This window comes from Leptodactylus fuscus, chromosome 10 (genome assembly GCF_031893055.1).
Source record: "Leptodactylus fuscus isolate aLepFus1 chromosome 10, aLepFus1.hap2, whole genome shotgun sequence".
In the NCBI taxonomy this organism is placed as follows: Eukaryota; Metazoa; Chordata; class Amphibia; order Anura; family Leptodactylidae; genus Leptodactylus; species Leptodactylus fuscus.
In genome coordinates, this window is record NC_134274.1 from 17984480 (window position 1) to 18008464 (window position 23985).

The 23985-nt window shown below is 45.4% G+C and overlaps 1 protein-coding gene across 4 annotated transcripts in view; it reads left to right on the forward strand.

Annotated features, from left to right (window-relative positions):
• Nucleotides 1–23985, forward strand: part of SLK (STE20 like kinase) — a 38240-nt gene continuing 14255 nt past the window's right edge. For 2 of the 4 annotated variants that reach the window (XM_075288239.1, XM_075288240.1), the window contains exons 1-10: nucleotides 2–1043; nucleotides 12323–12487; nucleotides 14146–14194; nucleotides 14375–14524; nucleotides 16234–16306; nucleotides 17053–17247; nucleotides 19559–19640; nucleotides 19727–19858; nucleotides 20256–21503; nucleotides 21609–21739. In XM_075288239.1, the coding sequence (XP_075144340.1) occupies nucleotides 894–1043; nucleotides 12323–12487; nucleotides 14146–14194; nucleotides 14375–14524; nucleotides 16234–16306; nucleotides 17053–17247; nucleotides 19559–19640; nucleotides 19727–19858; nucleotides 20256–21503; nucleotides 21609–21739 (2375 nt within the window). In that variant the 5' untranslated portion in view covers nucleotides 2–893. Of the gene's footprint in view, nucleotides 1044–12322; nucleotides 12488–14145; nucleotides 14195–14374; nucleotides 14525–16233; nucleotides 16307–17052; nucleotides 17248–19558; nucleotides 19641–19726; nucleotides 19859–20255; nucleotides 21504–21608; nucleotides 21740–23985 lie in introns of all 4 variants that reach the window. The other 2 variants (XM_075288238.1, XM_075288241.1) reach the window with 2 other exon arrangements.

Sequence of the window (23985 nt, forward strand, 5' to 3'; positions counted from 1 at the left end):
CGTTCGCGCTCGCGGCTGAGGCAGTGGAGAGGTGCCGCGTGCACGCGCAGAGCTTGGCCGTGCACGAGACGGGTCGTGGCCAGCGCCGCTCACAGGGTCGCATTGCCAGGTTTTTGTTGCACGTTACCTGCCGCGGTGTGGTTGGGGTATCCGGGTGCTCCGAGTCGCTCGGGTAACTCCCCCTCCTCCGCCCTCTCCGTCCGGGCCGCGTCCCTGTGATGGGCTGGGCCTGACAGTAATGTGTGAGCCACCCGCGGCCTTCGGATAGGACTTACAGCAGGTGTATATCGCTAGGCGCTCCTCCTTATCTCACAGGCGTTATCCCCGGGCTCTGCTGATGAGGAGCCTTCATGTGGATGGGATCTGCTAGACTCAACCCGATCTGATTGGTGCAAGGGTGTACCGGGCGATCCAGGACCGATCAGAGACCACCGAGGATCTAGTCAGTCCTCACAGGGATCAATTACAATCTACAGCTCTGTATGGTCAAAGGAATCAAGTAGGACCTATCATCAGAGGGATCTAGTAGGATCTGCTATCATCAGAGGGATCTAGTAGGATCTGCTATCATCAGAGGGATCTAGTAGGATCTGCCATCATCAGAGGGATCTAGTAGGATCTGCTATCATCAGAGGGATCTAGTAGGATCTGCCATCATCAGAGGGATCTAGTAGGATCTGCCATCATCAGAGGGATCCAGCCTAGTCTGTCATCGGTGGAATTGAGCAGGATCTATCGGTGCATTTACCATCAGAGGGATCAGCTGGATTCCCCACTTGATCCTCAGGGCACCCCCCCATTTCCCTTTAATCGTCTATGAAGCCAGCAGCGCCCCGCTGACCCTCTGCTCCACACGTTACGGTTTGGGGAGCGGCCACCAAAAAGCAAAGGAAATGTCTTTCTTTAACTTTCGTAAGATCTTTAAGCTTGGAGGGGACAAAAAGAAGAAGCAGTACGAACACGTCAAGAGGGATCAAAACCCGGAGGAGATCTGGGAGATCATAGGCGAGCTGGGGGATGGAGCCTTTGGAAAAGTTTATAAGGTGGGTAATGGTTGGGGTGTTATCTGTATATTCAGCAGGCGATTGCTTATAATTCGTGGGTGTTTGGGAACAAGAAAGACCGGTCTGGTCTGTGGGACAGATTTATAGGTCAGAATTGTCCTGGACATCTGGTTTTCATCATTGATCAGTCCCAGTATGGGACAATACCAGTATACACCAGTAATAGCTACTGCCTCAACCAGAGTGATGTCCAGTGAGGTGTTCCTATAAGGAGGTGACTTTGGCCGCAACTCCTCCGTTACATTGTGACGGCGCTGCCACAACAAAAATCCATCACTGCTTGATGTTTATGCGACTAGAAATTGCAGCACCTTTGGGTTCTCAAGGCGCCTTCATTCATTTACATTAGTGAAGGAGTCGGCGCGATCTTGAGTCGTGGCCAAATCCACTGAGCAGCCCCAGTCTAAAATATTGTTGGCTGAGCCGGTCGGCAGCTCTTTGATACCTACATTGTACATTGGTATCTGTAGTTGTGTGTAGTACCTGTTTGTTTGATGACAGACAACTTGCTGGAGAATAGATGGGTTTATGGGGGTTTGCAATGGGCCATTTTGGAAAGGTCAGGAGTACCAATATATATCCAAGGTGTCAGGAGGCTGCAGCACATCAGGGACGTACTGACACTTTGTAGGGTTGTTTTGCTAAAATGTATCATCTTTTCTCTTTATAACTATGTTACTATTTGTGTATATACTCTAAGTATATATTATGTATTTACATCGCTTCTTGAAAGAGAAACATACAATAGAAAATGCTGAATTAGTTTTACCAACTTTGTAAGGCCCTTGTCATGGTCCTAGTACCTGGACATCTCCCCCTTGGAGCCCTATAGAGTTCTCTAGTCACAGGAATTTGGTTCAGAGGAGCCATTGGATGGTCCTGGTGATGCAGTGGGAAGGCCTCATGCACACATCCATTTTTTTCACATGGGTTTCCGTTTGGGGATCCCCCCCCCCTTCCCTGAATGGAATGGAATGGAAACCTAATCTGTGGTTACCTAGGAAAACCCGTGGACTCCATAGACTATAATGGGGTCCGTGTGGTGTCCGAACAAAAAATACGGAGCGAAATGTGGAGAGGGAAACAGAATGGCCCGAATGCAGATGTGAACAGGGCCTGACCCATTTGAGTGTACGGGGTAATGCACACATCAGTTCAGTTTTTGGCTTTTTTTTTTTCCTTTAATTCGTTTTTATAGCATGCACCCTATTTTGACTCAGCCCATTAAAACTTGTAGGATCGGTAAAAAAAAAAAAGCGGACACGCGAATCGGTGAGAAATGGATGAAACTTGGACACTAAAAGCATTTTCCAGAGTAAAAATATCGATGGCCTATCCTAAGGATTAGTTATCAATACCAGATTGCTACTGGGCCGACACTTGACACCCCTGTTTTTCAGGAACAGGAAGCAGACAGTGCTGTTCTCTGTGTTGTGGACAGACCAGATACTGCAGGCCAACACCAAGTCATTTGAAAGGGCCTGGTGTGGCCACTACACAGAGAACAGCGCTGTCTGCTTCCTACTCCATTCTCTGTGTATCAGCTGCTGAGAACAGGGAATGCATGGGGGGGCTCCTGGTGTCAGATCCCCTCCGATCTGATATTGACGACCTTTCTTTAGGTCATCAGTATTTTTAGTCCGGAATACCCTGTTCCAAAAGGAGGGTCAGATCTGTTTGGGGTTTTTTTGTTTGTTTGTTTTTAAACAGAGGAGAAAACTGAAACTGTTGTGTGCCCTACAAAGTCATCATAAACCTAAAAACTGAAAAAAGAAAAGCATTGGAAAAGTGCTTGGCTCGTGATGAGTCTCCAGTATTAACAAGCTTTGCTCCAGGTCTGACCTGTAGGGCTCGATTTTTGTCAGTCAAAATACTATTTTTTTTTTTTTCATACTAACATTACCAAATCGATTGCATGTGTGTGATTAGCAAGCCACGCCCCATTATATTATTGTCACGCCCCCTTTGTAAAAAACGGAAGTGTAGCAAAGGGTCCTATGAAGCAGACGTGTCCCAGCTGTATTATTTGTCAGGATCCCTGTACCCTGCATGGGAATAACCCTATGCTGTGGAGTTGTCAGTAAACCCCATGTGACTGTCAGAAAGTCTCACAGCAGAGTAGAGGGGATGTGACAGCTGTTAGCTTAGTTTCAGACTCTAGAAAGTGACTCCATCTGTAAGGTCTGGCGCTTGTCGGTGGCCACTTCCCTCTAGTGACTGGTCACATACAGATAACAGGCCAGCCGGAGTCTCAGCCACATGAAGGATTGTTTAGCGTCGGCCTCTTCTAAGGGTTACTGACTTGTAATGGACGTCTTTCCATAATGAGTCAGACGACCTCTCCCTTCCTCCTCCTAACACGCCCCAAATGCCAAGATCATACACATGACAGCACAGGAGGTTTCTTCATGTCAGAGATGTTGTGATCCTGCATTAGAGGCCGGGTGGAAACCTTAAAGGGGGTGTCCGGGTTCTAGAAGCAGGGCCACACCTGTCCTTGGCTTGTGTCTGGTGTTACCTTAAAGTGAATAGAGCTGAGCTGCAATACCACATACTACCTGTGGATAGGAGTGGTGCTGTTTTTATAATCCTGGACCCTTAGGACTGGTTTCACATTACAGAGTCTTGGCCATGCAATTCGGCCCGTGTATGTGTCAGATTTGAAAATGGAGCCCTAGTGTTAGTTTTCTATGATGCTATCATGTCTCTTGTCCTGTACGGTAACCATTATGGGACATAGATTTCAATACCGATGCACAAGAGTGCGCCAGGATTAGGAGGCCGCAACGTCTTAATAGTTCAGGCAGTGAGGATATTGATCAGGACTGGCAGAGGAAGTGTCCGGCTTAATAAGTTCCCCCCAGTGTTTCCTGTAAGATCAGGAGGTCACACTCACAGTGCAGGTCTACGGGAGTCACATCGAGGCTTTAACTTACATTGTAAGATTGACCTTCTGCTCATACAGGAAATAGTGTGCGGCAGGGGAGCCCCGAGCCTCGGAGGATATCACCGTACAATAAAGCGGTCACTAAGTTATTCAGTAACGTTGCCATACACAAGGGCTCGTCTTCATTTATTTTTTTTTTTACTGGATGCAAAGAACGAGTTAGTGGAGCAGGGGTCTACGGGTGATACAACCACGTGTTTGTCATGTGGCTCGGGGGCACAATGGAGGGGTCCGAATGAGACTTGTATGATAATATCTTCATTCTTTGAAAAACTCTCCTAAAAATGTTTTTTTCCCCTGTGTATTATTACTTATTGGTTATTCATTCATTCTGCAGCATTTTCCAGACCTTGTCGCCCCTCGCTGTCCCTCGTTGGGATCACGGTGTAAATCCCCTATCGGGAACACTCTTTAGTAATGGCCGTTCTGGGGATTGCTATGTTTTCCTATTCACTTCTGAGTGCACAGACATCCCTGGGGTCCTTTTTAGGTCTTCCAGACTGACTACTATAGGGACTTGAATGAAGGGGAATATCCCCACCTGGTATTATCTGTTGTTGCTGATGATCCTGATGATAAAGGGTTAAATGATTGTCATTTCCACCGATCACAACCTTAGAGGGGTCTGTGACATGGCACGGCGGCGCCTTAACTGCCCTGTAAAATCCATATGGTTGGCTTCTGTGTGAGTTTTATTGCCTATATAGATGCACGGTTTATGTTGTCCCTGTATTTTATAGGTATGATGTCACTTATGTTATGATGTTACTGCTTCCCCAGCGTTGGAGCCGCCATCCTTGTGCAAACCTAAAGCACATCAATGCAGAGGAAATGGCATCTCCCCCCCCCCCCCAGACTGCAGCGTCCTCTCTCATGTGCGCCCACAGCTGATCCCTCGTCTTGGGAGGCGACACTTCCTGAGCGCTGCCCCTGGCACATTATGCAGCACAGCAGCTTGCAGGGGGCTAAGGAAAGTGTGGGAAAGTCATAGAAGTCTGTAGGAAGAAACCAAATCCCCCAAGGAAAGATTGATGTGCTGCGCGGCTCCCCACCCCCTGCTTCCTTTTCACCTCCGCCTGCCTGAGCCTCCAGTTTCAGTCATTCAATCTTCTGGCAGGAGTTCACTTCATGTAGCCATGTGATTGTCTGGAGCCGATCACAGATAGGAACATCATCACGGCGGCGGTGGCGGCGACAGACACGGTTACTGGAAGTCGGAAGGACGGGCCTTCCTGGGAGATGATCCTGTGATCAAGGGGCGACGAAATAGGGTCGGCATTTATTTAAGTGGAGGATATTTTAGGAGGTTCCCTAGAACGTTTTAGGGGTCTTCCATTCTATAAAGGTTGGAATTGCGTTATAAATCACTTAAAGGACGTGATGAAGTAGGGACATATAAGAGATCAGACTCCTGCGTCTGATGTCATAGAAAGTGAGCGCGGATATGTCGCCAGCACATTGGGGAGTCCATGTTTTTATCTTTACATCTACGCTCCCTGTCCCAAGTAGGGGTCGTGTTGTACATTCCCTATTAGTCTGTCTATGGGGTGTGTAAAGATCTGGTAATATACTGTCCATATATAATAAGTAGCCGGACGGCGCTTGCCTGTTCCAGTTGGTGCCAATGACTTTGAATGGAGTGACAGGGCACATACATATCTGTTGTTTCATTCAGTCCCCTCCTAGGTGTGGTCTTGTGGTGGGGGGCCAGCGCTCCCCCAATATGATCATCAATATTCCAGCATTTAGCACCAATCCAGTGAATATGTGATAAATGCATCAGGCTGGAATTCCCCATTGGGGGCACCGCGAAAAAATAAAACCCGTACTGTCAGGGGAGGAGGGGTGAGGGGACGGTAAGTCCCACCAGCTTCCTATTGTCAAGGTACCCCTTCAATTGTTACAGCTATTCTATGCTATCCTCTTCAGAGGAGGGGGGTCAGTGACCATCTTGTAAGTGACATGGCTGAGTAGAGAAAAAAAGAGAGACAAAAGACGGGCGCCCCCTGTGAAGAACCTTTATTACATCTGCACTTCCCCATAAAAGGTTCTGTGTGAGAATCTGGTGACCTGGTCAGTGTTTTAGGCTTTTGATCTTTGCCATTAGTGCTGTGTGCACGCAACCCTGGTTTATATAACACGTGTATGGCCGATCCAAATGAAGACCACGTGTCATTTCGCAGTCTGGTTGGAGCAGGTCCTTGTTGTACATGTGCAGATCATTACGTCTTTGCCACCGCGACATGTTCTGTTTTGATTTTTCTAAACCCGAGCGCGCGCACATGCTGTAGTTTTATTATAGGGCGTGCAAGAGTTAATTAAAGGGTAACTGCAGAACGAAAGTTCCCCATGTAATTAATTGCTAGAGATTCTCTCCGAATGTCTAACGACGGAATTTTACTAGTGCGGTGCTAGCCCCACATAAGGACGGGCGCATTTGGGTATCATCATCGTAGTCTCTGGCGGTGAATCACTAATACGAGTCATGGCAGCGTCCTAAGAGCTGACTGTCCCATAAAGTTTCTGATGCAACTATGTAGATGTAAATCTGATGACACTTTAGGAACAGATGTCCAAAAATATCAGAAAGCTACGTATGACATGGTCCTCCCTCAAAACTATGGCCACCTTATTGTTGTAGAGTCTGTGTTACTTCTGTATATAGCGGATTGTCCTGCTGCTTCTGAAATACATGCGTCAGCACACTGCTCCTGACTAGAGATGAGCGATTACTGTTCGGATCAGCTGATCTGAACAGCACGCTCCATAGAAATGAATGGATACACCTGGTACTTCCGCTTTGACGGCGGCCGGCCGCTTAACCCCCCGTGTGCCGGCTACGTCCATTCATTTCTATGCGAGCGTGCTGTTCAGATTGGCTGATCCAAACAGTACTCGCTCATCTCTACTCCTGACTTTCTTTCTCTATTCTTTAGCCTTCATACACATGAATGTGTGCACAGTTAGTGTGCTCGCCCTACTTTTCACGGCTAGCACTCCGACCCACTCAGTTTCCATGGCCCCGTACATACGACAGTGCAAGGTGCCGTGAGCAAATCTAAGGACATGTCCTATTCCGGCCCATCCAATATATAGCCTGTGTGTTTGGACGGCGTTGTGCAGCCTGCTATGTATTAGAAGACATGTCCGCCTCAGTGACTAAACCCATCAACATGTATAATATAAACCACTTAGAAAAGGTGGATGATACGAGATTGGTAACAATTGTGATCAGCAGTGTACAATACCTTTAACCTAATCTCTTTCTCCGGTCATAAAGCGGTATTTGCATTTTCCCAGCAGTTGCTGATAATTTACTATAATAATCTATTTCCCTTATCACTTTTCTATCACCTTTAGACACGGTTCTGCAGCAGTGCACGACAAGGCTTATAGTGAAGTCTCCTCCAATGAGCGCCGCGTCCAGTTCGTAGGTTTTGGGAAGTTGATTAGTCACATGATCTGTTTGCAGCTCAGTCCCATTCAAGAAAATGGGACTGAGCTGCAGCACCAAGCAGAAAGTATTGGGTACGGTGTGGGCTGCAGCCCCATTACTCTCCTATTTACTCTACATCTGGCCTGCTCCTTGTTAATATGTGACAGGTCCTGGACAATGGATTGCAGTACAGAGGTTGTTTCCAGATGGAGATCAGTGACATGTATAGGGAAATAACCTATATTGTATTACAGAGGGGTCTGTACTGGGTGACTGTCCCTGGTTGGCTGCATACTGGCTGCATCTATATACATGGCGATCACCTACAGTACTATATAAGCATCTTCTACATGTGTAGCTCAGATCTACTACTAGTATAGTTATACCAGGGCGATGTGTCGGCCATGTTTCCCGAGGAGGGCCAACATTTACCCCTAGTCCTCTCTAATGACATTATACAGTAACAGAAGGGCATGTCCAGCAAGAGTTAATAAGCGCCAAAAAAATCAAACAAACCCCCAAAACTTGCTTTGGGAAGTCTACACTGTACATATTTGTCCTGGTATCTCGGAAGGTGTTCATTGAGACTGCATGAGCCAAAAATGGTAAATTAAAAAAAAACAAAAAAAACAAACATGTTTTTGCTATTTATGAGGGACATGCGGACACCCAATAGAAATCAATGGGTCCACTTCTATGTGTATTAGATAATAATTGGCGCTGGATTGTGGCCTATATTTTTATTGTAATGTATAAACCAGCAAGGCTTTGTGTTTTGCCGCTACATGATGGGACGTCGCTGTGACGGGCAGGACTATGATGAATGTGTTATTCATAGGAATGACAGGGACGTCCCCATCTGATGTGTCGCCATACTGTCCCTCTTCCTGCCTAGGCATTTCCTGACAGTCCTTAGTAATGCAGCTTGTAGGATCGGCCACTACTATTACTATTACTTCTATGGCTGGGCTTGGTGACGGCTCAGTCCGCTCACTGTTATCCTGTTTTGTCAAGAAGATGGTTGGATCAGATAAGATGAGCACATCCTGGAATGGTCATGTTAGCATTTGGCTCTCCAGAGTCCGCATGGGGACCCGAAAGATGGAGAGCCTGTCAGCTTAAAAAGCTATTGGCGGGCAGCATAGACTATAATGGGGTCTACTGGGTTTTCCTTGTAGGACCTTTCTTTTCTGCCGATTTTAGGTGGAATCTACTACAGAGACGCCAACGCAGATGTGAACCTAGCCTTAGAGGGGTTGTCCAGGAATTTAGGGCACCCTCCGGGGTGACCATGGTGGGTGGAAAATAAAAGGACATTCTCACCTCTCCCCAGCCCTCCATTATACTGTCCCGCTCCCGTTTCTCTCTCATGTCATGTCCCATTGCATGATCAGAGACCAAACCGTGTCCCCAACGGCTCCTGGTAAGGAACCTATGACGTTTCAGGGACATCACTGGTCCCTCAACGTCCCCTGAGTTCATACGAGCTTCTCCACTTCCAGAGCGACAGGTTCCCAAGTGGGTAAAATCAGGTGCTGCCTGGTATGCCTGTATCCATTAGGGGGCGCTGTCTCCTGTGAGTGTTAGTATGACACACCACCAGCTGTATCCACATCAAACCAGATGGGTTAAGGTTAGTGTTGCATATAGGAGAGGCATAGTCAGCCTCTACTTCCCAAAGCTGAGGCAGCGCCACCTAATGGAGCCACGACACACCTTATTTACACCACTTCATTCTAGACTCAACCCTGGAAATAGCTGAGTGTGTTTTGATTTTTTTTTCTTTTAAACCCACCCTAGCCATCCCTGGGTTTATTCTAAGTCTGGACATCCCCTTTAACTGCTGAACCCTGCTGTTTTGCATTGTGGGAGATGTAGTGTAGGCTTTTCATTATATGTTAATGGTCGCAAAACAAGCGGCATTTCCCACAATGCAATGCAGCACACCTGCTTCTCCTACTCTATATACAAGTCCATTACAAGTCTTCCCTGATCTCTGCGCCGGTCCTCATCCATCCAGACCTGTAATATCCTTATAACTTTCAGCCATGGACTCGTTCTCCCATGTTGGTGTGAGATGATATCATGGAAAATGTTTGCTAGACAGAATGCAGTGAAAAACTGGCATGTGAACGCCGCCCTATAAATAGACAGCTGCATTACATAATGGCTCCTGCCACAGAGATGGCATCTGTTAGCTGGTGTCAGAGGAAAGACTTAGTCATAGTGTACACCCGGCCGTACTGGGGAGATCTATCCGAGCAGGGGGCGCCTGTACCAACCAGTCACATGCCCACCTATGGGTTGGGGGCAATGGATTCACTTATCCCTTTTACTTAAAGGGGTGGCCCAAGTTTTAAAGTCCTGAGCATGGTATTATACTCTGGTCACACTGTGTATAAGACCTATATTTAGGAAGCGCTCCTGGTATATCGTTTATTAAACCTCGCTACCTTTCCCACCGCACTCTACTATGAATCAGGCAGCCCAGGATGAACATTGCGTTGTCCCTCCAGATAGCAGAGGCCATTGACAGCTGGTGGGGGTTTCCTAGGTCTTAAAGGAGAAGTTGTCATGTAGGTGCAACAGTGTGAAAACCAAACAGTTGCTTGTCTTTACTGACACGAGGGCCGACATGTTTTACTAACTCTATAGGAAGCAATGACAAGTAATTGCTAGTATTTGTAGTGCCCTGCTGGGTCACTATGGGGCCGGCCGCCATGACACCTGCCCAAACAGCTTGGTACAAGTCGTCTATTGAGTGTTACATTTGGAGGTGGACAGAGAAGCATGTGAAGGTAGGGAAGGTAACGCCAAGTGTGACCTACCAGTATCTGTCTAACTACTGGTCCCAGAATAACCTTAGGCCCGGTTCACTTCTGCGTTCAGGTTTCCGTTTGGGGAGTCCTCTTCGGGACCCCCCGAATGGAAACCTATCCACATAAAAAAGCAGTTACCTGGGAAACCCATGGACCTCATAGACTATAATGGGGTCCATGTGGTTTCCACACGTAAAATGCAGAGAGAAAATCCACAGTGAAATTGTCCTGTGTGGACATACCCTTAAAGGGGTGATGGAGACTCTGGAAATCTCTGTGACCACTTTATGTATGAGATGTTCAGAGATGTTATACCGTATGCCATTGTACATGTGCTGGGCAGTATTATATCATACTAGATATCTGGACCTACCTCTATGTGCAGTTTGAGGGGAGGATGAGGGGTGCCGGCTGTTTGTTCTACTCGTGTTGCTATGTACATATACACGTATGGGGCCCGGCCTGCAGGTTTCATCACATGTTTACACTGCACTAGACATGACTTCATTGTACCTGCAGGGTATGAGGAAGGCGGCCATCCTGTATGTGAGTCATCTGACTCTAGTCAGTAGTCAGCGCCTCTAGGTTAGTGAATATAGGACGGGCCTTCTGTTAGGCAGCCCCTTCCGAATAGAGATGCGCTCTATATTGGTTTGTTTAGCGGACCGCGGGGCGCCATTCTTGTCTGTAGGTAGGTGGCGACTTCTTTGTGCTATCCGATTTTTTAACAGACCTATGGACATAGAAAAACATAGGAAATGGGCAAAAAATCGGATCAATGGTGAAAAATGGATCAGCACACAATCCGAACATAAGCAGAGCTGTGTGCCGTCTGTAAAATGTCAATGTGTGAATAAGCCCTACCCTTTAACCCTCGGCTCTCCTGCTCTTCTAGAAGGTACAGTGGTCGCTGTAGGTTTTCTTCCGGTCATACAGAGGATTTTATCAATCACCGTGCGGCCCTATGGAGACCCCACATACAGATGTGGCCAGGTTATTAGTACAATAGTATTTCACCGTCTAGGAAACCTCAGATGTGACCGCCATCAGTACAGCACCGCTCCCTGTTACTTACTAATGTACATTCAGTAGGGTCACAACCTCCGGCTGTTGTGGTCGCAGATGATTGACAGGCGGACATGATGACTATACATAACAGATGGTGTCCTGGGGTTACGGCTGAGCTGTATGTGCTGCAGTCAGACGGCTGGTAGAGTCAGGATCGTGTCAGTCTTAGGGCTGCATTCACATTAAGAGGTTTGTTGCTAAGGTGAGAACAGGAGAAATGTTCCCGCCCTATAGAAGAGGCTCCCGCTGTTCTCCGGAATGAGACGTCTCTTCTTATCACCATTTCCAATAATGATCTTGGGGACGGGATGAGGGTACTTTGTATTCAGTGGTGGGAATAGGATGGATGGTTATAATAGAGATTAGGAGGTCCGCTGGGATGTATAAAACCTATAGAGATGAGCACAGGTATGGCGGTAGTATTAGTATATACCTGGCCTGGCCCTCCATAGAGGATATGACTAAGCTGCAGCCACTTGGAACAGAATATTTAGGATCCCTTAAAGATTACTATACAACTACCGTATATTTCTAATTCATGTGACTTGTGATATGATGTAAAGGGGCAAGAGGGGGGAATACATTGGGAGACAATGATATGCTGATAGAGAGGTGATGGTGGAGATGGCGGAGTCACAGGTACTTCAGATACCAGTCTGATCTGTAAGTGGGTGTATGTGAATAAGAAGAGCATTGTGTCCTATACAAACACTTCAGACGCTCATTCCTCTCCGCCAGCTATACGTGAACACATGTACTCTGTATATCATACCGTAGTGCACTCTCTCTGTATATCCTAGTACTCTCTATATCCTAGTACACTCTCTGTATATCATAGTACACTCTTTCTGTATACCATAGTACTCTGTATATCCTAATACACTCTATATATTATAGTACACTCTCTCTATATCCTAGTACTCTCTATATTACAGTACACTCTCTCTCTGTGCTATGCTAATATGACATATATTTCTGTATATTTCAGGCCCAGAATAAAGAGACTGGCATATTGGCCGCAGCCAAAGTCATCGATACCAAATCTGAAGATGAACTTGAAGATTATATGGTGGAGATTGACATCTTGGCGTCTTGTGACCACCCACATATTGTTAAACTGCTGGATGCTTTTTATTATGAGAATAACCTGTGGGTAAGTGGCGCTGCTCTGGGGTTATATATGACCACTGTAGTGGGATATACTGGTGACTTGTGGGTAAGTGGCGCTGCTCTGGGGTTATATATGACCACTGTGGTGGGGTATACTGGTGACTTATGGGTAAGTGGCGCTGCTCTGGGGTTATATATGACCACTGTGGTGGGATATACTGGTGACTTATGGGTAAGTGGCACTGCTCTGGGGTTATATATGACCACTGTAGTGGGATATACTGGTGACTTATGGGTAAGTGGCGCTGCTCTGGGGTTATATATGACCACTGTGGTGGGCTATACTGGTGACTTGTGGGTAAGTGGTGCTGTTATGGGGTTATATATGACCACTGTGGTGGGCTATACTGGTGACTTATGGGTAAGTGGCACTGCTCTGGGGTTATATATGACCACTGTGGTGGGGTATACTGGTGACTTATGGATAAGTGGCACTGCTCTGGGGTTATATATGACCACTGTGGTGGGGTATACTGGTGACTTGTGGGTAAGTGGCACTGCTCTGGGGTTATATATGACCACTGTGGTGGGGTATACTGGTGACTTGTGGGTAAGTGGCGCTGTTATGGGGTTATATATGACCACTGTAGTGGGATATACTGGTGACTTGTGGGTAAGTGGCGCTGTTATGGGGTTATATATGACCACTGTGGTGGGGTATACTGGTGACTTGTGGGTAAGTGGCGCTGCTCTGGGGTTATATATGACCGCTGTGGTGGGCTATACTGGTGACTTATGGGTAAGTGGCACTGCTCTGGGGTTATATATGACCACTGTAGTGGGATATACTGGTGACTTGTGGGTAAGTGGCACTGCTCTGGGGTTATATATGACCGCTGTGGTGGGGTATACTGGTGACTTATGGGTAAGTGGCACTGCTCTGGGGTTATATATGACCGCTGTGGTGGGGTATACTGGTGACTTATGGGTAAGTGGCGCTGCTCTGGGGTTATATATGACCACTGTGGTGGGGTATACTGGTGACTTATGGGTAAGTGGCGCTGCTCTGGGGTTATATATGACCACTGTGGTGGGGTATACTGGTGACTCAGTGTATGATGAGTGGGATCATTTCCTCTACTCTTAGATCAGGATGGCAGATGTTATACGTGTGGTCAACGAGTCCTCTGCAAGTCACATTGACAAGTTAAAGGGATATTCTAGACTCTAGGCCATACGTGCCCATACGTCACCTCTGAGACCCTTTACTCCCACTCTCCTGTTCGGTGCTGCAGCCACTTCTCCATTTATAGTATTTGTGGCACCAGGTACCTCTTTACTTGCCAACAAATGGAAATGTCTTCCTGTGCCGGTCCTGTTCTTAGGATAGGTCATCAATAGAGGATCCGTGGGGGTCTAATGCTTGCTTCACAGGCCATGTGACACCACGTTCATCGGTCACAAGGCCTGACCGCAGCTCAGTCCCTCAGTCGGGGTATTAAACCCTGCCAATCTTTGATTATCTATCCTAAGGATTGGTCATCAAATCAATAAGTCCTAAAAACCCCTTTAAGCTTGTCATAAGAATCCTCTAATAGGAGGCGCTCTTTTCTTACCATTCCCTGCACTGGTTAATAGACAAGGGTTAGACATTATTTCCTTATGTAACTTGTTGTCTCTACTTCTTTGTGTTCTTCACAGATTCTTATAGAGTTTTGTGCTGGAGGAGCCGTAGACGCTGTTATGCTCGGTAAGTCTCTTACTCAAGAAACTGTAAGGAATGGGACAGTCCTGTAATACCAGACATTGTCCATGAACAGGAAGGGGCGCTGTTTGGGTCAGAATCCAATACCAGGCCCAGCCTTTAGTGTTCTTTCAGTCTATAATTCGTTGCTTGTTCCACATAGTTATATTGCCTTTCCACCTGCAGAGCTGGAGCGCCCATTGACAGAGCCTCAGATCCGTGTGGTTTGTAAGCAGACCCTGGAAGCCCTGGTGTACTTACACGACAACAAAATTATCCACCGAGACCTTAAAGCAGGAAACATCCTCCTGACCCTTGATGGAGACGTCAAGCTGGGTGAGTGTACATTACAGGATATATTAAAAACCTCTATATTGGTGAACGTTACTTCGCGGCCCATTTAGCGGACTTAGTTTCGCCTCTCCACTGCGAACACTGTGCTGGGCCCCGTTGGTCTCTGTTTACTGACGTACGGCAGTGACATTCTGTACATGCGCACTTGACCGCTACAGATAACCACTGGCCGCTGCAAGAGGTTATATATATATATATATATATATATATATATATATATATATATATATATATATATATATAGCATGGGATCACTTTTTTTTTTTTTCCTACAAATTTTGTGAAGCATACCACCAATTATAAAATCGCTTGTCATAAGTGAATAGTGCAGGTGAATATAAGAAACTCTGTAATATATCTTATTAAAGGGGTATTCCATTCCCATAGTTCTTGTTCTGCAGCCTGAAGGCTCTGTACTCTCTTCACTTCCTGGATTTCTCGCACATTGGTGGGCAGGGTTTCACTTGCTCTGCTATCTGCTATGATCCACAGTATGACGCTGATGTGGAAACTGATGTAGCAGATCTGGATTTGAGTCAGCTTGTATTACATACAGAGGTAATGGAATCCTTATCTCAGCCCTTATCAGCCAAATTAAATTAAACCGGCTGATAAGTGGAAAAGCTGAAGATAGGCAGCACAGTAATCTCTGAGCTCTCACCTCCCCCTTCCCCTTTATGAGGAGCTCTGTTGCTTGTCAGCCCCTCTCTCCCCCCCTGAGAGCAGGCAGCTAAGTCACTTGACAAAGGAGCAGATAATCCCAAGGGCCATTGTCAACAATGAAGTGAATAAATTAAGATAGCGGCCAAACAAAGCAGTTTTGATAAAGCAATGTATTTAGGAAATGTCTTATATCCACATAAATTAGCAGTATAGATAGGATCCTTGTTACGGGACAACCCCTTTAAAGAAATGTCTTTACTTCTCCCTTTATCAAGCCGCTCTCCTCCTCCTTCATACCATCATTCAGACTATCTGTATGGAATCTGTTTTCATACTTGCATCACAAACAGAAGTCTATGGAAAAGGGAAGGGGGGAAAAGTGGCTGCTGCAAGCTAGTTATTTGCTTCATTGCCTTATTCTGTGCAATATTAGCTTGAGTGAGTGTTAAAAGGGGTTATCTCACTCACAGTGCAGCTGTCTTTTCCAGCAGCCTCCCTCCTCCCCTCTCCATAGACGTCTATGTAAAGAGTAACTCTGCTTAATAAATAGAGAAGGAGACAGATTTGTTTAATAAGATATATTAGAAAGTTCCTTATATTCACCTGTACTATGCCTTTATGTTTTATAATTGGAGGTACACGTTAAGATTTTGGACAGTTCCTGTAAAGAGGCTATGTTTGTTTTAATTGTAATGTAACTTTAAGGCTAATGCACCCAAATGGACAAATGATTTTGGACACTTTTAGTTTGGTAGAACACAATGGATTACTCATATTAACTTTGTTCATGCTACCGAGAGGTGACACTGTGGTAACCACGGACAAAGAAAATAGCAGACGACACGACGCGTACCTTGCTTGTGTATAGGCCTAAGGGCTATGGTGGAAAGTGACGTTAATCTGGCCTGATACTGTCCTGAATGTCTTGTGGACTTGGTTTCTAGTCCATTAACCCCAAAGAACCTTCAGAAACTGTTTGTTATGTGAAGGTATCATAAATAGCTTATATGGCTTCTATTTTCTTACAGCGGACTTTGGAGTGTCTGCTAAGAACACCAGAACATTACAGAGAAGAGACTCTTTCATCGGCACACCATACTGGTATGTGTATTATATTACGTATTTTATTCCTTCTGTGTCTTACATTGTGGAACGAAATGCATTTAAAGAGGTTTCCAAAAGGTTCTACTTTTTGTTTCCAAAAACCGCGCCGCTCTAGACCTCCGGTAGTATTTTGGTATTACAGCTCCATCACATTTAGTCTATTAGGATTGAGCTGCATTACCAAACACAGTCAAATGGGGCTGAGCTGCAATACCAAACAGAACCCATTAACTAAAGTGGTGCTGTTTTTAGAAAAAAAAACAAAATACCCATACTCTCCTGCCCCAGTGCTCTGGTGTCTCCCACTACGGTCCGGTCCTGTTGCTCCTGGTGTCTTGTTCTGGCAGAAGTCTTCGCCATAGGTGACTACAGCATATAAGGGGTAAATGGCAAGCATGCTTCTGATTGATAATGGGGGATGATATCATGTGCAGTGTCCCTGGTCCCCCCTCTCCTGGGGTTATCGGAAGTCAGGACAGGAAAACATATAATATAATAAGGCAGCTGGATCTGGTCCCTGTATAGTGGCCAGGTGTTGGTACTGCAGCTCAGCTCCCGAATGGACAGGAGCATTGAAGCTGGGGACACCGGAGGGCTGGGGACAGTTGAGACAACCCATTTAACTCTTTTTCAATGTGTGTCAATTTTTTTCTAAACCCGTGTTCAGTATGTGCAAAAAATACGCCGCTTCTTGCAGTTTGTGTGCTATAAACACATTTTCTTTCTGTCTCGGTGCTCAATAGGATGGCCCCAGAAGTGGTGATGTGTGAGACCTCTAAGGACAGGCCATATGACTTCAAAGCTGACGTTTGGTCTTTGGGCGTTACTTTAATCGAGATGGCTCAGATTGAGCCCCCTCATCACGAGTTAAACCCTATGCGTGTCTTGTTAAAGATTGCTAAATCCGAGCCTCCGACATTAGCACAGCCATCGAGATGGTAAGTGTCATGTGATTGTGGAACAGCATTGACTAGGGCCAGGGCTACACTGCCACATTTTGGAGTTCTATACTTATTACTTTTATCTGTTTACTTACACCAGTCGTCTACAATTTTGCATACAGCTCCATGCATTTATTTGGAACGTAGACTCAATAGTTAAAATCCATTAGTTGCACTTTAGAAAGTCACAGCATAGCCCTGTCTGCAAACCTTGTGATAAACTCTGCACAGCAAGTTAAGGGCAGTGTTTAGGATTTAATGTGCACCTCCAGTTATAAACACCCTTTCAGAAATGAATAGTACAGGTGACTATAAGACATTTTTTAATATATCTTATTAAAGAAATCTGTCTCCTTCTCCACTTATTAAGCCATTCTCATCCTCCTCATCTTCAGTCAGACTGTATATTTACATGGAGTTGTGTCTCTGTATCCAGTTCACTGATAGAACTCTATGGAGAAGGAAAGATGGAGGAGAAAAGACTGCTATCGGCTGCTTAATTGATTCTTTGCACCAGCAGCCTCTTATCTACAAGCATAGCAGACTCTGAGTCACAGAGAGGAGCAGCAGATATTATTTAACTGCGTTCTCCTCCCCCCCCCCCCTCTTCATAGACTAACGTATTGAAAGTAATTCAGCCTGAAAAGAAGGAAGCACACTTCCTTAATAAGATATTACAAAGTTTCTTGCATTCTTTTCTGTACTACTGCTATTCTTGGAACTACTGCAGTACGGCTCCTATAACTTGAATAGGAGTTGAGTGCAGCTGGTGCTAAGAGGAAGCCACATCAGCGGATCTGTGCAGTGCCTAGGTGTCGGACCCCATATTTGGGGCTGGAAAACCCCTTTTAAGTGTAACTCTAGGTATATTTTTATGATTAGTCACAGCAGATTTACCAGGGAAACTTAAAGGGGTTGTCCCATGAAAAGCATCCTATCTATACTGCTAGTTTATGTGGATTTAAGACATTTCCTAAATACATTGCTTTATCAAAACTGCTTTGTTTGGCCGCAATCTTAATTTATTCACTTCATTGTTGACACTGCGTTTCTATGGCCACTGGGCTTATCTGCTCATTTCCCAAGTGAGTAGCTGCCTGCTCTCAGGGAGGGAGGGGCTGACAAGCAACAAAGCTCCTCAGATAGGGGAGGGGGAAGGTGAGAGCTCCGGGATTACTGTGCTGTCTATCTTCAGCTCTTCTACTTATCAGCCGGTTTAATTGAATTTAGCTGATAAGGGATGAGATAAGGAGTCCGTTACCTCTGTATGTAATGTAAGCTGACTCAAATCCAGCTCTGCTACATCAGTTTCCATATCAGCTTTATACTGTGGTAATGCATTTACAACCAATCCCTCATTACTGACTGCAAACATAGCAGAGCAAGTGAAACCCCGTCCACCAATGTGCCGAGAAATCCAGGAAGTGAAGAGAGCACGCAGCCTGCAGGCTGCAGAACAAGAGTTATGGGAATGCCCCTTTAACGTACATGCAATATTATATCTAATTCTAAGGTGCTCTGTAAAATTTAGGATCTTAAAACCGCCAGTAACAACAAACACCTCTGCATGATACTGGGCTGTACAGCAGTTCTCAAAACCACAGGCACTCTGTGACCCAGCGCTGTGCAGCCATTGGCTGAGATGGCACTACACTCACTTCCTGTTCTGCCGGCCCCCTGTATACACTCTGCACGTATTATGATGAGATCTATTCCCTTTCATCCCAGTAACAAAAGCTGCTTTTACCTGTACGAATATGGACCTAAACTGTAGAGTGAACTTAATAAATCAGCATTTTGGATCCCAGTGTGAAATATACGGTAGAACAGCCCTGATATCTTACGCGCTTGCATTTTACTTATTGCAGAAAACCTACCCTTTTACATAGGATCACTCATGTGCAGCCGAGGTCTTGTACCTCTGGGAGCTTTGAGAATTTGTATTCTAGAAGAAGGCCTCATGTCCATGCCGCCTGCAGAGACTGTGTCCTGAACGTCCTGAGAGACCGTCACTTATTAGTTATGCAAATTACAATTTCACACATTCCCATGTGATGAGAAAATCTGTTTGTCTTGGCAGAACTAGAGAACCCCTTATGGTTTCCATAACAATAGTCACACATCCGTGATTTGGTTAGATAAAGGGGATGGGGAATGAGATGGAGAAAGATAAAGGTAGAGAGGTGCAGATTGGTAAGGAAAGGGATTGAATATACAGTTTGATGCGATATGTGTGCAAATATGGGACGCTGCAAGGTTTGTGTTTCTTCTTTAAGATCACTGCCAACATAAAATCTGTCTTCTCTAGGTCAAGAGATTTTAATGATTTTCTGAGAAAATGCTTGGAGAAGAATCTGGACGCCCGATGGACTACGGTGCAGTTGCTGCAGGTAATACAGACCCCAGTTACAGTTTGTTGAACCATCAGGATCTCGCAGGGATCGAATATAAATGTCACTCTGCTCTTCCCCTACAGCATCCATTCGTATCAGTGGTGCACAACAACAAACCATTGCGAGAGCTGATCGCAGAGGCCAAGGCTGAGGTCTTAGAAGAAGTGGAAGAAAGTAAAGAGGATGAAGAGGAGGAGGAGACTGAGAGCTCCTTGGTTAGTGGTCTTGTTATATTTTGTGCATCAATCCTCTAGTTACAAATGCGTCTTGGCTTATCCTTCCTCTTGATCTGGCCGGTCAATCCGGCTCCCCATGGACCAAGTTTGACCCAACAGATAACACCTGAACATAAATGGAGATCTATGGTCTGTTTAGTGTACGCGCCAGTAAATTTCCTGGTATAGATGATATACAGACACATGTAAGTGTAGCCATGTTTGGTTGGAATTGGTCTGGACTCTTAGAATTGAGATTCCTAAGTGAGAAGACAATGCTTGGCTCGCACCCGCGTCTCTCTCGTTGTACGAGGTGCTGCCGTTCCTTTCGGTAATGATGGATGTGATATAAATAACACTATTCTAATATATTTCTATATTTATCTCTTTCCTTTAGCCTGTTCCAGACAGTAAAAGGGCTTCCTCAGACCTCAGCATTGCTAGCTTGGAAGATGATAAACTTTCCCAAAATGCCTCAACACTTGAAACAGTTTCTGAGGCAATCGTGCCTCCTTCAGTAGACAACAAAGTCTCCGAACCAGAACCCAAGAAGGAGAAAGTTGAGGAACCTCTTGAAGTTAAGAAACCAGTTAGTCCAGTTGTCTGCAAAAAAGACGTTGAAGTTCCAAATGCTGACGAGAAAGTCGTACCAGAAAACAAAGATGTGGCTGCTGTACCGGTGCCGGAACCATCTATTGAGGCTAAAGAACCAGAAACGGTGCCCTCACACCCTGAAGAGGTGGCTGAGGAGAAGCCAGAAAAGAAGGATGATGTCCTTCCATCTGAAGTTAAAGATAATGTTGTTGAAACACCTGATGAGAAGGAAATACAAAGTGAAGAGGAAAATAAGAAACCTGATACTGTATGTGAACCAGAAGAGGGTACGAGCTCCAACACCAAGGATGAGCTGCCTCAGGAGCAGGCTCCAGAAGAGCCGAAAGAAGAGTCCGAAACACAAGTTAAAGAAAACGGTACAAGCGAAGAACCAGTTGCTGAAGTTTTGGTTTCTTTGGCGGACACAAATGTTTCTGGTGAGGAAGTTTCTGAAGCTCCCAAAATATCAGAAGAGATAAAGGTCTCTGAGCAAGAACCTATTGAGAAACCAGAATCTTCAGAAAGTCCTTCTGTAGAAGATATTAGCCAGGAAAAGAAAGAGGAAGCTTCAGCAGATGACACACAAACTGTCAATGAAGATAAGAAAGTACTAGAAACCCCCGATCAAGTAAATCATATCGCTAAAGATGAAGTTGTTGTGACTCCATCACCGGTGGTGGTAGAAGACAAGACACCTGAGAACGACAACCAAGTTCCTACTGACTCTGAGAAAGAAACATCCACGGTTCCTGATAAAGAACCAGTGCAAAATCAGCCTGAGGACAAGGCTGTCATCTCAGGTGAAGGTGCCGCCACCTCAGAGAAGGAACCTCAAGGCAGTGTGCCCAGTATCAGTGTTATCTCTGCCGAAGGGGAACAGAAGGACAATGTGAAGACTGAGACCTCTTCTTCAGGAGAGACTGAGATTTCAAAGGAAGGCGATTCAGATTCTGGAACAGGGTCTACAGCTGACAGCGGAAGCATGGACCTCAACTTATCTATATCCAGCTTCCTGAGCAAGGGTAAGGAGTCCGGCTCCATCTCATTACAGGTAAGGTTTCTTTCCGAGCCTTGGCTTTTTATGAGCAACGCCTTTGATGTTTTTTATTTATTGCAGTATTTTACATCAGTTCTCGCTTTGTGACTTGTTCACTAGGATACCAGAAGGCAGAAAAAGACACTGAAGAAGACTCGTAAGTTCATGGTCGATGGTGTGGAAGTGAGCGTCACAACCTCTAAGATAGTGACCGATAACGATGCCAAGAGCGAAGAGATGAGATTCCTCAGGTAGGGACTTGAAGGAAATTGGTTTGCTCCAGGATAACCCAAGACCTTGTTGTAGTTCATATTATATTTTGCTCCACTTTTACTCTACAGTTACTATACTGAGTCACCTGACGTGGCCAAGCACAGAGACCGCTACAGCCAATGGTGCACCTTACCAGTGCACCAGTCTCCTGAGCCTCATCAGTCAAATACACTGTCTAGTTGATACATACAAGGCTTTCCCATGAATATAACCATATCTACATTTGTAGACCACTTCTGGTTAACCTCCTTGCTAATATAATTCATAAAAAATTTTCTCCGACCATCTTGGTGGTGACATCTGTTGTCTTGATCAGTCACGTATGGATACAATCATGAATGCAGGAAGTTTCTATTCTCTGAAACCCGGCCATGACTTCCTTATTGTGGCCGGGTTATCTTCTCATACATGTAGTGTCCTCCTGATCACCTGTCCACAATAAGGACATCATGGTTGGGTGTCTAACAAGTTCCAGACCAAAGAAAGTTCCTGCATTCGTATTGGTAACTGCTTAAGACAACAGAGGTCACCATTAAGATGTTTAGAGGAAACGTTTTAAATTCTACAAAATTGTTAATTTTTCATATTTACAAAAATATTTTTACGTGGCTACAAATTTATATATAGTTGTGTTCATGGCAAAAGCTCTTTAAGCGTGTGGTGGTCACTGGGGCACATTTGGGGCAAGTTTGAAGCCCTCTCCTCTCTTCCTGATACAATGTTTTTCACTGCATTTAACCTGCAAATGAGTGCAAATACATTGGTAAATTTGCCCTAATATTCTGCTTGGAGCAATGGGATTTTCCAGAGTATCTCCAGGGTGCGCCATGTTGCCATTCTGTGCAGACTCCAACCATTTGGTTCCTTAGTGCCCATGTGTCGTCCATGTGACAGATAAGGAGTGGCACATGGGCAGAATCTGAGTTATTACTAATGGTGCACTGTGTGCGGCCACCCCTTGGATCCCCATACTTTAGCAGAATGGTGGACTCCTGTCCTGTGCGACACTCCAGAAAAACTTGGCTCCTTCAACAACTCATAAAGACTATGATGGAGAGAACCATGTTTTTGGTTTCTTCCTTTTTGGAGTGTGAATAGGGGAAAGGGCGACCCCCGTTTTCTTGTTAAGTCCTGGTTCAACTTCCAGGACTCTCTCCTATCAGATATTTATGATATTGACTGAACTTTTAAAGGGATTTTTTGTCTTGAAATGCATTTCTGATATTGATGGCCTACAGACTAGGTTATCAGTATTTGATCTGCCATGATCCAGCACTTGGACCCCGCACAGATCCGATTATACATCTGCCTCTGAGTGCTGAAACCTACAGGAGCGGAAACAGAGTCTTCTATTATAGTCCTCTCTACATCGGGCTGACGAGATGCAACAACATCGAAACGGCCGTCCTCGATTGAGAGACTATACCTGGTAATAATCCCAGCGTCATTGCAAAACAAAGGCCTCTTGGAAGATCGAGCATGATGCTGAAGGGAGCAGCCTTTATTGGGTTGTTTCACTGAAATCCTGTCTTCCTAACTAAATCAGGGAAGACAGGCTTGCACATTCCAGTGAGCGCCCTCTATTGGTTTGCAACACTGAGGCAGCAACTGACTTCCTAATTACATCATGGAAGACAGATTTGCATATTCTTCCCATAGTCTTCTATTCAAGTAATAGAAGCAGAGATGCAGTTCCCCAGCACCGCCACTAGACTGTGGATGGCGCTGTATCTTTGCTCCTATTACTTAATAAGGAGCAGAGCTGCTTCTGCTCACCATGCACTGCTGTATCCTTCAGCGCCCAGAAGGCAGCCATATTAGCAGATCTGTGCAGGGTTCTGGATGTCAGACATGTACTTATGACCTATCTGTCAATAAGTTATCAATATAAAACATGAATTTGAGGCTGGAAGATCCCTTTAAGGAGCCATAAATGATGGGAATACTTTATTTCGGCCCTTGGGATTGCTTCAGTCCTGCAGTGTGACCCTGGGAATAGAAAAGGTAGCGGATCCCGGTGCCAGAAGTGACGCCTATAACATATTGTACATCAGAGCGTGTTACATGTTGTAGCCTTGTGGTTTAACCGACAGCTTCCTGCTTCTTTACATTGCAAAATGGGAGAAAAACTGCTCGGCAGTAGCAGACGGCCTGATCTGACAAAGAAGAGGAAATTGTACAATATTTGGCAGTGATTAGAACATGGCTAGGTTTCCTGGCGGAG